The sequence below is a fragment of the Battus philenor genome, unplaced genomic scaffold, assembly GCF_028537555.1.
Source record: "Battus philenor isolate CCGP_79_NKW_IND1 unplaced genomic scaffold, ilBatPhil1.0.hap1 SCAF_12, whole genome shotgun sequence".
Taxonomy (NCBI): domain Eukaryota; kingdom Metazoa; phylum Arthropoda; class Insecta; order Lepidoptera; family Papilionidae; genus Battus; species Battus philenor.
The window spans coordinates 7,103,129-7,117,183 of record NW_027181674.1 but is presented as its reverse complement, the minus strand read 5'-3'; the positions used below and the strand labels follow the sequence as shown (position 1 = coordinate 7,117,183).

Genomic DNA, 14,055 nt, shown 5'->3' with positions numbered 1-14,055 from the left:
GGCCTTAGTTGGGCTGATACTGTGTGGTATTATGGTACGCTGGGGCCGCTGCTGCCCATCCTCTGGAAACTTCTTTCTGTGCAGGGCCAATCCTATATAATTAATATACAAAGTGTAAATTATACATAAGACTGCCCTGTAAACCTCCACTCGAACCTCCTACCTACAATTGAAAGTCTCAGTCCTATACCGCTGGGCTACCAATGCTCGATTATAGAATGCTCAAATACAAAATATTTTTATAACAAAAACTAAAATTTATGAGCGACATACAAAAGGATACAAAAATTTGTCATTTATTCATTGTAACAAAAAATAAAAAGTAGTTTTGAATAACATAATAACTTTTTAATAGAAACGACTTACATTTGTCAAACGTTGCGTTTTATTTCAATAATACCTCGCCTCACCTACAATTTAATGCTCAAGGAAATTCTACCTACGTCTATAAATTTCAGACGGTAGCTCAAATATGAATCCGCAACAAGCTAAGAAACCCCCTAAGGATCTTAGGATGTGATGTATCAAAGTAAACCCATAATACATTTCTCTTAGTTTTTCCTAATATCAGTCTTTCCGCTATTACAATAGAATTTAATTTCCACTGTTCGCAAGTGTCGGTTGTGGCATGTATTCGCTGAAATACGTTACAAAGGGGTAAAGTGAGACAATCGTAAAGTTTAATAATAATTACATTCTCAACTCTCCTCCCAGGTTGTGCACAATAATTAACCGCTCGGAATTACTTAGTCGGAATAATTTAATGTGACACACGCCGAATTACTCATAATGCGCGGGATGTCTTTATTAAATACGTCATCGGTTAAAAAAATGTTGTTTCGTATATTATTTATTTACAATTTTAGACTTTTATATACAATGGCCGAAAAACTCACGTAATTAAATTGTACGAGACGCCATAAAGATCCTAATAAAACAATTTTTTCGTCAATAATTTTTCTAATTATAAGAATAATAATTAAAAATAGGCGTAAAGGCTTTGTAGGGGTATATTTGTCAGCTAAAGGCGTTAAATCTTTCACATCTTTTCCTATTACCCTATATAAAGTTGTCATTCCGAAATTTTTTACATACATTTTTTTTTCTTTTGGAAGGCAACACGCGAATAACTTCTGGCAGTACAAAGAATGCAGGGACAGAAAGTAAAAAATAATGTAGTAATCCATATTCTAAATAGACATTTTCTTACTGTGTTATCACTATGTTATCTTTAATATCTGAAATTATTGAACTTTGAATAGGGTGTACGGTACATTAATTAACAGGAAGTAAGGTGATATTCTCCCCTTTAAAGCGTTACCACTTATTTCAAACACATTTTATATGTTTAAAATACTTTATGAAAATTATTCATCACTTAAAAGTTTGACTAGAATACAAAAAATCGATTATTATGATCACAGCGTATTATATTTCTCGTCAATTAAAAAGATGCGTTGAAATATACTTAATTGCGACAGTACTATTTTTCACCAGCAAAATAAGTTACATAATCATTGTGTAAACGGATTTTCAACGGAAAATTTTCATGTTCGATCATTATTTCTCGTGTATTATCTACATCACTATTTAGATTGTACACAACCGAGGCACCGAGGTATTCATATTCCGTTGTTTGCTGAGATAATGTGGCTATGAAACTTCTGACTGTTCTTAATATTTAAAACTGACATAAACTAAGGTTTAGAAGCTGTTATATGCCGGCAAATTTATGAAGGACTACGAACGCTCGAAATTTGGTTAGTTGTGAAGACCATTTGGATCTGGGGGGTGTGTCTCTATGGGGTGAAATAGGAACCCTTGCTCTAGTTGTAATTTACATACAGAATTACAAGCCGCAATAATGCGGTTGCATGTGTTTATGTTTTGAAAGTGTGTAATAACTGTTCTTTTATATTCATGGTCATAAAAACAGACATAACACTAGGAACGAACGTAAGTTTAAGATGCTGTTCCTATGAGACACTTTTTATGAACGGTAAAAATAATTGATAGATTTCTTAGAAACACTTTGTTAGTGAGTCGTCATAAAATATTTTAATAAGATATTAAATATATACAACGAAAAATGGAACTTATTTACTATACATACATTCCATCACTACATTTCGCGTGGGTTAAATTTGGTAATTACTGGGGTGAATTTTACGCTATTACGGTGTCTCAGGACTAAGAACATTGTAAGGCAAATAAAAGCACTTACTATAAGTAAAAAATACATTTATCTTTAATACATTTGAATATTTTTTTAATTAAGATTCCTTTAAAGATAACTAATTTAATAGAAGTTGTATCCACCATTCATTCAACGAATACCACCTCATAAATATTTGCCGTGAACAGACAACGTCCAACCGGTCCTTTTGGAAATCATTGAAAGAAAGCCTATGTTCAGCAGCGGGCGCCCGACGATTGAAACGATAATAATGACGATAATGAAACATTTGCCATCTCTCAATGCTTTGTATTCATGCTTAACGTAATTAAATGCCACCTACAATCACCAGGTCGGCAAAAAGATCACTTAATAAAAATGTATATACAAATAAACTGACACACCTTACAGAATAATTTGCCGTATAAAACTAAAGAGCGCGCCATTAAGCACGAGGTAGCAATTTCTTTTTATTAAAACCTAATTTCTATTACCTCAAGAGGGACAGGGAAAAAAAATAATAAAAGTCATATCGTGCAGCTGTTTTGTACTTTGAAAGTAAGTAAGGATATAAATAATCTTTATATGCAGTAAAATTTTTAGCAACGCGCGCGTAACATCGGGAACTTTGCAGAAAAATGAAAAATTACCGGTCAGGGAGCGGCGACCGCAAAACATCGCGTAAGGAACAACTAATGAAAGCTTAGAGCCATTCGCATAAATCTCCCTTACATTTTTAATACCAATATATCCAGCGAGGGGAGCATCTACCGGCGGAAAAGGCAGACGAAAGAAAAAAACATTCACGGATTCTTGCGTTTATATCTTATTTAAATAACAGATGTTGTCTTGTGAATGTGGAGTTTTTAATCGGTGCCTTACCGGGGACATAATGGTATCGGGAGATCTGCCGTCAGCTGGTGCTTGGACGTGCAGGGGTTTATCGAGCTTGGTGGCTAATTTAAAAATCCTCTCCCCGGAGATTCCTCCCGCGCTGATGTAAGCCGAATGCGGCAATATGATACCTCTGTCTTCACCAAAATATTTGTTTATTTGCTTCGTTACTTGAGTTTTTTCATATCGAATCGAATCTTGGTGAGTCGTGTAGTCTCATTAAAATAATACAAGCTACCGGATAATCTTATCCGGTGAGTTTTGATCGAAGATTGGGTGCGCGTGCGCCGATAACACCGCGAGTTATTCAGGCGGTGCACGCTCGATACACTTGTACTTTTTAATTCATTTTTCGAAGACATCTTCATTATCTGGAGTTGTACGGCGATACGCGCATACAACTTATCGCTACAATCCAAACAAAATATGAAGAAAACAACCTGTCCGAGATAAAACAGGATTTTATGAAACCTACTTACACGTTTTCGTCTAAGTACACTCAGATTGTTTTTTTTTATGTTTTACAAGAAGCTATTATAATTATAAATTAAGCTGTATGTTCAAAATAGAAACGAAACTCGATTGTCAATAACCAAAAAATGCTTTAGAATAAGTACATTACGTCGGAACGGAATTCTTATGATTATTAGCACGGAGGCTGGGGAAATAATCCTCCACAGTGACACTGCAGTGTGACATAAGCCGGAAAAATCTAATAACAATAAAATAAAATTGCCGACGGTTTGTAAATTTAAAAAGCATAGGGAGGAAAATTCGTTTTCCGGGCCGTAACAAGCATTACCGTTATTTTACATTTACCTTTTAATGGCGTCGTGAATTTTGATAATATATTTAGTTCCGAATCGATAATCCTGTCGTAGCCTGGTATGGTATTGAAGTTTTAATGGCTCTTGTTGTCTTTTATCATTTCATGGTATTGTTAGCTACTTATAAGTAAACTTTGACGTGAATAATTTTTATCCCAGCCAAATTTTAAAATTTAGATAAAAATACAAAATTATTGTTGTTTCTTAAATATTTTATCAAGAAAATAATACAATCAAAGCTGAATCCATTTTCGTAATCCTAATTACGTTTTATCTTCGCCGCTGAACCACTTAACAATATTCCTCAGTAATATTTCCTTATGGTATTACTATTAAAATTTCACCTTTATTCCTACTGGAGTCTTCCTACAATTCCTTTTCAAAAGGACTAAAGACACCCCGAAGGGAGCTCCGAATTGCTTGCCTTTTGTTTCCCTTTTCAAAGACTCATTTTGATTGCGACCACCTCAACGTTCGTTCAAATTATTTAAACTGTTTGAACTCGTAAATTTAAAGTAGACTTTAATTGTTATTTTAACTGCAAGCTCAACTTAGTCTGCGCGAAGGTGGGGTTTGAGAAAATATGTCTTAATTCGCCACCCTATGACTTATGTCTCATTGAAATTAAATTACTTTCATTATTTTCGTAAATAATAACGCATGTTAACGCTATTTTTGCGTAAAAAAATATAAAAAAAATTCATATATATTTTTAAAATACTTATTTTGATATCTGATTACGACCTTATATCCCTTTAATATGGTTTACAACAATGTGTCGTAAATTTATTAAATTCATCTGTTTTATTTTGCCTTCGATTTGGTTTAATGTAATATTTAGTACCTATGTACCATTGTAAAATTTAATGCAGACTTAGTTAGTCTGCATTATAGTTACTCGGTTAGTACATTAAAACGCAGACTAACCAAGTCTGCATTATAATGTACTAGTAATTCAGAATTTGTTATAAATTTAAAATTCTAAATTTCTTTATTCAAGTAGGTTTTTACACACACTTTTGAATCGTCTATAATTTTAACTTTATAAGTGTAGTAAGCAACTACTAATCAGCACCTTATTCCCTTAAAGAGAATCTATTCCAGCTGTAAGAACAATATCAACTATAAAATAAAAATTAAGATTAGTGGCTTTAATTTTTGTTTTCTTTTATTTAAAATAAAGGAGCTTAAAATTATTTTATCTCGCTACAAATTTTTTTTGCGAAGTTTGCTAAGGGCGTATACATTGCAAATTTAAATACAGATGTTTCTTTTGTTGAGTGCATGAAATTGAAGAGAAATAGAGTTTGGCAAGACCCTCTCGAATTTGAGAATCACCTCGAGCGGCCGAAGAAGAAACGTTATCGATTAATTTTTTTGTTATTGAATATTGAATCAAGTGCACTTATCTTTCAAATTTTTTGAGAAACGCTTACAGTATCAGTTAATTATCGGGGACCATTAAATTGCGTAACCGGAATCGATCCTTTTGTTTATGGGTTTCGATCCTTTCAATAATCTATCAGCCGTGGCATCGGTTCAGTTTCGTTATAATAATAATTGTCCATAATTACATATTCCCTGGAGCGAAGATTCATTTTTATTGTTATTTTATTTATAATGTAATAATTTTCCGCCGGCCGTAACTCTATTACGTTTTTAAATTTGATTGATCTGATATAAAGATCGATTTAATAATTGAGTGCTCCTTCGATCTTCTCTTTTTTAAACGGTTGTGTTATATACCAATGTAAAGCGCAAAAAGAAGTATTCGTTAATGAAATAATTCAATGTCAGTGATCTCTTAGAATTGATGTTTTGTACCGATTTTTGTACTGCTAATCTTATTAATTTTGTTTTATTGTTATTTGACGTAACCGCCAATAGGTAATTAATATTGATTGCGAAGTATGTTTTTTTGTTCTTGCGCATCAGATCATTTTTTTAAGTGTTATAAAAATAATATAAATAATTTCATCATCCTTGTCGTCATTTCAGACACAGGGCGTCCAGTGATGAATTCCCTATAGTAAAGTTATATAGTTTCCCTTTAGATTCAAAAAAGGAAAGGTTGAAAACGGCCCACAACTATCGTTTTCTAACGACCTTAACAATATTTTACTTTCATTTACCTCTCTTAATTAAAAATAATCATTTTTTTAAATTATTTTAGCGATATTAAATAATAACAAAGATAGCTGATGATAATGTTGTCGCATAGATTATTTGTGTTCGAAACGCTGCCGAGGAATAGAATGTGTAAGTAACTTAAGTTTAGGAAAGTTAATGAGGCTTGTAAACGGCACACACGGACACGTAACAATAAGAGGATAGATCGCTGCTGAGTACGCGGGGACCACCGGGACCACCTTTTGTTAAGGCGCCTCCTCTCGCAAATCGCGAGATGCTGAGATACGCCGCATGCCGACACGGGGCCTTAATGACCGTCCCTTGGCTCCAGTAATTTACGTCTCATGTGCGAAACCGCTCTTAACTAAAAGCCCTCTAAATTACACCATACAGCGGGATTGATTCCAAATTAATCTCTAAGCCGTCGCGAATCGATATTTTTTGCAAAGTCGATTTCGCCGCTTAATACAGTATCCCACTATCTCTGATATTACTATTCCCATGATCTTAAATATTATGGAGTAACAAAATATTTAGAAAAGAAACACTAAAACAAAAAAATAACTTCTTCTATAAACTGTAAGTACACATAGAATTAAAAATTAATGTATTATGTTCTTAACCACAAAGTTAACTGCGAAAGCAAGGAAATATGTTCCGCGTTAATAAATACAATAAATAAGTAATATATAAGTCACATGGTTGGAGAAACGAAACAAAAGAGCTAACAGCACAATGAGCAAGGCAACGTTTCAATTTACAAGATCTCAGACCGTGATAGCGGACCAGAAGCCCGGACTCGCATATACCGGCTTATTACTAGCGCTCGGGCACAAGTTAACTTGTCTTCGTATTATCGTACAGATTATTGTCAGTCGATATGGTTCGAGATTCGAACTGGGTTCGCTTCGTCGTTGTCTAACTCACCACTCGCCTGCGATTTCGTCTGCATTTTTCAATTTTGCGATAGCTCATTAGAAAGCATTTCATAATAATTATTTACATGCTAAAATTGCCATGCGTAATCATGGTAATCATTATTGCATCAATATAACACTAGTCATATCTTAATAAAAATGTATACACCTCCATGTTCTAAGACAAAATTCCACGACCAATGAGTATTACCAGTAATGACTTTTAGAAGTGGTTTCTCTCTTCTGGCCTTATGTAAAAGCTATCGGTTAACAACGAGCCTTGGACCTGGACTTGCGAGTCCATTTATAAACGTAATAAAATTCATTCAACATTTAACAGCCGATTAACAATTTGTAGCGGTTGTGGACAGGTCACCCAGCGCACAGGACAGACCGACGCTGGCTTGGTTTTAAGGCTCTAGGGTGCCGCAGCATAAGATGACCCCACAATGTAGACAGCCGCTTCCAACTGATTATGTTGAAAATCTGTGAGAAAGGCTGAAATTATTATTTTAAATAAAATTACAATATATTCGTCTTTTGGATATTCAAATATAATAAATGTATGTAGTTTGCGCTGTCTCACCTTACAAACTAAGCATATTTCAATTGGATTACATTTCAAAATGGCAATTTTAATTACACCTCTGCCACAATAACTGAGCGCAACAAATCTCATTCAATGGAACATGATAGTTGCGGGCCCGTAATGTTGTTTTGTACCCGGGCTATATACGAGAATTAATGCTTAGTTATAAATTGAAACTTCCTATAATTTTCTACTGACTATGTTAACATTGAACTTATTAAAAGAAAATATGTTTTAATAATCAAAGTTTAAATTTTTAACAATCGATATTCTTAAACATATATGTCAATAAATTTTAATAATTAGTTTCCAGAAATCAATACAGGTTCTTTCCTTCTTTTCTAGTTATGCATTGAGACTTTCTACGCTGTCTGTCCGACTCTTTTTTTCATCTTCTTTATATTAGGTGATCTTTTGTTCTTTTGACCGTTCCAATTTTTACTACTTCGTTAAGCTAGAGATTTGGAAACTTTGAATTCTGTTGAAAAGATACTAACCCTTACTAATTTTTCTATTTGCAGCTTAATTTTCCAAATTGTCATCATCAATTAATCACAAACAGTTTTTAATTAATAATAATTAATTACTACAAATTTATTATAAAGATGATGACTTAATAAGAAAATTTTCATTCGATTTAACTAGTAAGAAATTTTCTTTAGTTATGACCGACAAACTTTAAATTGAATTAGTTTGTAGTCACTTCGCACCGACAACCTAGCTTTGGGAATTTTACAGCATCTTCGGTACTGCAAGCAGACTTAATAATTATGACCCATCAGATGACCAAAGACAAAGAAGTTCATGTTCTTCAAACTGGAGTAGCTGGGGTAACTGTTGCTTAAAGAATTTTTGGTATACCACAGTCTAGTCTAGCATGATGACTTGGCTATTCTGTAATACATAAATTTTTGAGTTTCTTATCTCGATCAAATGATGTTTTCTCATAAGGTGGACTAATGTTCTTATTAAGGTTGTCGAAAAACGACGAAGGTCGCAGGCCGCTTCCTTCCAGTGTTATTGGAAAATTATAAGGGAAATTTATATCTACCAGTAGATGTTCTATGAATAATGATATTCATACATTCGTTCAATAATTTAATTGTCATTTTGTGTTATTTGGTACAGTCAACTTTAAAGTTTTTTAAAGCTTCGTCGAAGCATACCTAATAGAAACGTGGCCCTCCTAGCCACATATATAGAAACATAATTATGGTTGCCAACTGTTCAGCTTTTGCCAAAAGTAAAAATTACTACAAATGTCATAAATCAATACCGTTACTACAGTTCGAAGAATTTGTAATCTGTAAAATAAATTTGCATACGAAAGTAAGCAAAGGAAGCTACTCGCACGCGAGATTGCACTCTAGATCAAGAAATTTAACGTAAACTTAAACTAAAATTAGATCGGTGACTCTTGAGTAAATATTTATAAGTTCGATCATTGAACATATGGATCGATCAAGCGGCACAAGGTTTAAAGTGATAAGAGAACAAAGCGTCGGATTTTCAAATAAAATCACGTAGAGGCGCCGTAGTCGTAGGTGCTAACAACGCGAGTTAATCAGCCTGATCCCCTTACGACCTCCATTAGATAGACGCGACTAAGGTGGCTAATTGAATAAGGGACCAAATTAAACTGTGTCGGCATGACCTCTTTCTATTCAAATTCGACTTGTGCTTGATGCGTTCGCTTATACTGATTTTACGTCTTAATAGACGACGTTTAATGAACGGATTACTTTTATCGATGTCACAGAATTAGTTCATAATTATTCTTATTAAATTGTTTTATTTATTTAAGAAAAGCTACACAATTCGTAAACAAACTAAAAAATAAATTGAAGCCGTCTTCAGAAAAACTTTTCATAGTCATTTTAACTTAATATGTTAGTTAATAAGGTATCATGTAAATTTTGCTTCTAAATGGAATTTCGTTTAATGGTTAAGTCAATAATGTTTTTTAATGAATCAGGTCACGCAGCAATATAACACAAACGTTTTGAAATAAAGATTCTTGCTTAAAATATGAAGCGGATACACACGCTAACATACAATAGCACTACAATAATATATACGTGCAAATCGGCATCCCTTGTAAATGAAATTTACCATCGTATTTTTTATTTAAAAGCTTATAACAATCGTGTATATTTATTCGCAAGCGCGTATGACTTAAAAGTATGAAAATTAGCTTAAAACACAGGCGAAGCAGTTGTTTGGAGTACACTTGAAAGTCGATCTCAAAACATAACCGTATCGGAAGTTCCTCCCCCAATCATTTCCGTCAGGTTAGATTTAATTGAAAGTTATGCAAATCTCTCAATTCGACTCCTTCACAATAGTACCAGGATTCCGAATGAGTTAATCCGTGTTTATGTTCCTAATCGGCCCCTTGCTGACGGCCGTGTTACGGGTTTAGCTTACTGTTAAATTTATACAATGCCTTTTACGAACAATGAACCATCTATTTAAGGTAAATCGTTGTTTATGTTAATGATTTCTTGCTATTTCTTAATAAAGTCCCTGCGTGGAAATTTAAAACTTAGTAATGTTTAGCACTACATAAGACCTTTTTTTGTTGCAGCCGAATTGAAGATGGACGTACTCAGAGAAAGGGAGGTGAAAGACAATTTGGAGAGACGATTACTTGACGAACAAAAAATGAGGGGTAAGTAACTTAGTATGTTTTACTTTATTTGACTTTGACGTAAAAAGTATTTATATAGTGCTTATAGAATAATTTTCAGGTTAAAGGAGGAGAATTGTTGCATTTAAAAACGACTTTTAGGTTTTACGACGGACGACTTGAACATTTTTAAAATTGCAAAATTTCTTTTGTTCGATAGTCATAGACACGTACCGGCGCGAAAAGAACAAACAAGGTGTAATTTCAATGCCTTCATAAATCTCCGATCACGAGCTCGCTCCGCATTCGCCAAAATTAACAAGAGATCTTATTAGGGAACCATTGTCTTCCTCTGCGGCGCGTTATTTATTTCCAACATTAAAACTATTATTTTCTCATGTTACGATAACCGGTGCCTTATTTTGTATAGCCAATTTACTTTTCGTGCCACCGACTCATCGACCATTCTTATTATAATTGTCTACACCATCTCATAATACTTCTTATTAATATTTCTACCTACTCACGTGTTATGTTCTCGTTGTGATTTATGTTTATTAGCTTCTCTATTTCTTCTTGCCTTACTCTTGATAGAAAGTAGGTTTTACACCTTTAAATTTAAAGCTTTTGCCGACGAATTAACTATACATGCATCTCTTTGAAGCTTTTGCACTTACAACCAATCATTTTATGCAACAAATCGAATTTCAGAAAAGACAATTATTAGGATATACAAGTAAATTTTAAAATAGCTATAATAATATGCATAACTAAGTGCAAACATGTCTGAAACACAACCCCCAACAAATGTAAAGGTTAATTTCCAAACAAACAATACCACCCTTTCTCCGTCTACAAAGAGTATTGTAACAAGTAAAAGGAAAGCAAACTAACTCAGGGCGACCTTTATACAAATGTCGAACGAAACGGTGACAGTGACCTGATGTCTCAAGACAAAAGTTTAACTAATTCGCTATTAACTGTTGCTGAGCTAGTGACATTTAAAATAATACAATGTTTTAAAATAATATTGAGCAAATAAAACAGAAAAGTCGTATGTGTCTAAAAGCATAATTTTAATACAATAAATAGCAACAAAACCGTATGATACTTTAATAATAAACCCTAGAACTACCTCAGAAACTTAATAAAATTTTTAATGAAATTACTACGAAAATTTTATATGTTCACGTAATTCACCTTTAATTTAGTTATGACTTGAAAATACTCATTAATTTATTTAATTAACTATTTTAAAATATAATAATGTATTTAATTAATTATTTTATTTATTTATTTTAGATTTTTTTATTCATTATTAACTTTGATATGTTAAATTTAAAAATGTAACTCACTCAATAAACAGACAAAAAATTTTAAAAAGCACAAATTCAAGAATTATGTTGTCGTCAAACTTTTCGAATGTTTTAGTCGAATCTTCTCAATCAAATTATAAATAAAATTGATTTCGAAATAGTAAGTTTTTATTTACAATAATAACTTCTTAATGTAAGTCTGTGGAAAACCACTACCCCTGTAGTGCATGATAAAAATGTTTGCGCTGATTTTAGGTTACCTATACCTTTTTTAATGTCTGCACTTATACTGTTAATAGATTTAAAAGAACGTTACCGGTTTTATTTATTTTATAAGATTAATTCGTGACACATTTTTCATTGATTTCTTATTTTCAAATAAAAATATAACTTTGCCACTTCGTAGGTTTTTATTTGTCTTTACATACAGAGACGCCCGTTTTATACCTTGTCATAAAATTTAAAAATTTAAGGGAATATGATCTTAGGAATAAACACAGATCAGTGTCATTGGTTTTAGTCTAAGTTAATTTCACCCTAGTTTGTTATCCGACTATGAACGATGCAACGTGAATAAGGACGAGGATATGCACATCCCATACATATTTCACACGGTGAATGAACGCGATTGCGATGTGAGCAATACTGTTAATTGCCAAAAACCAATCATCAGATAGCGCTCTATGCGTCCACGCTATGAATTACGCCTTTAGTTACAAAAGCAAACCCGACCGGCATTTATTGGTACATACGCCAAATCGATCATACATATTTTAAATGCAATTGAGTGTAAAGCCATTTTTAGAGTGGCAGTTTATAAATTTTATGAAACACATATTTATTTTTCCGTCCATAAAAGTATGACATGCGTTATTTAAATAACTGGTTCAGTAATCGTAATTTATAGATTGAGAAACGAATGCGGAATATATGTTAGAATAAATATCTACGCAAATGTTTCTATTTAAAATGTATTAGAATTCCGTTAATTTGTAAATGAGCTAATGAAACGTTGGACATTATCGGGTAGTAAGGCTGGCGCAATAACAATCAATCAGGAAGGTCGATCGAAGTCCGCCATGAAAATTGGAATACAGCCCGGCCGAGCTAATCAACGTCCACGAAGCGCACGGGCATTCATAATAGATATTGTATTGAATAGTTTGATATCGCATCGGAATCTAGTGCTTTCGTAATGCCCTATTCCATTTAAATAGCGATGGGCCGCGCGGTTATCGGAGTATTAAATTAGTTGACCACAGTAACAGTTTCAGTATATTTTTAAATGATGCGTGTTTTATTATGGAACATAAGGGGGAGTAACTATAAATAAACTGCATTAGGTAACTTGTTAACATTTTTAAAACACAATAATTATCATGTAACATTATGAATGCAGACCACGGAAGTGCAACGTAAGATGTCCACCCACAAGGTCGTTGGAACATCTATGGAGCAGGCCTATGTCCAAAAGTAGATCTCTTTTTAAAATGAATGATTAACGGTTAAAACGGATGAAATTTATGAACGGTTTCGTGAATATATAATTAGATGATTCAGATAACTGTAGTGTCGTTATCATAATTTAAGTAAAACTGTTAAAACCATTCTGCAATATTTCAAGTCGGGAATTTAGTGTTTTTTTTTTCATGGTTACCCTGCTATTTTCTCGATGATACCCTAACGTTGAAAATAAAAAGGGTAATACATCAACAGTCATATAAAACCCACTACAATCTTTATCTATTCCAGACTAAGTAAATTTAAATGCCTTGTACACTGAGTGAAATTAATGGATTGCCTGACATCTAACGAACTTTATGTATTCCTTTATAATTGAACTGGACACGTATAGAATGAATATCGAATCCAAGAAGGTACACCCTTTGAGGGTCTACGTTTATCGGTTAAGGAAGTTATACGAAGTGGTTTCAAAAGGGGAGTCAAAGATATTCTGCAAGTTTCGCTCTATGACTTTAAACCGTGACATTTAATTTAGTGAACATGCTGTATTTTCGTTATCATATAGTAGATACGTAAAATGAAATATTTGTCGTTGTTTTGGTCAACAAACTTTATGTACATCATATATTTATTGTAATAGTTGTCGTGTCAAATTAACAGTAAAAATCTGTTTTCAAATATACGATGAAAGTCAGAAAATTATATAATGTAATATAATTTTAATTAGATTGCAAAATTGCAAACAATAATTAACACTATAAAAAATGTGGAAAAAAAGAATCTGTTGAATACGTCTCTGCCCTCACATCCCCGGCTTCTCTCATCCGGACCTGTAAAGGAGTCGGTATAATTCTCATTGTACTCGAGATTGCGTAATTAAATAACATGTAGGCCGTAACATTACGGGCGTCTTGAAAGGGTTCGCAATAGAAATGTTACGCCAATTATGTGAACATTATGTTGGGAATGGAGGGTTATCGATGTCTGTACCCTCGCATTTCATATTTTACGTCACGGATGCCAGTGTTTACAGGGGCGTCGTGTGACATCAAATTATTGTCTTTTATATATGTCACAGTACAGACTGGATATTTCGGTTAGGCTAGCGTCCTC

General features: G+C 33.2%; 1 protein-coding gene across 1 annotated transcript in view; it reads left to right on the top strand.

Moving 5' to 3' along the window:
- dac (dachshund) overlaps nucleotides 1-14,055 on the top strand; it is a 172,241-nt gene that overhangs the window by 123,542 nt on the left and 34,644 nt on the right. The window contains exon 9 of the mRNA XM_068776354.1: nucleotides 10,121-10,204. Within this exon, the coding sequence (XP_068632455.1) occupies nucleotides 10,121-10,204 (84 nt within the window). The remainder of the gene's footprint in view (nucleotides 1-10,120; nucleotides 10,205-14,055) is intronic.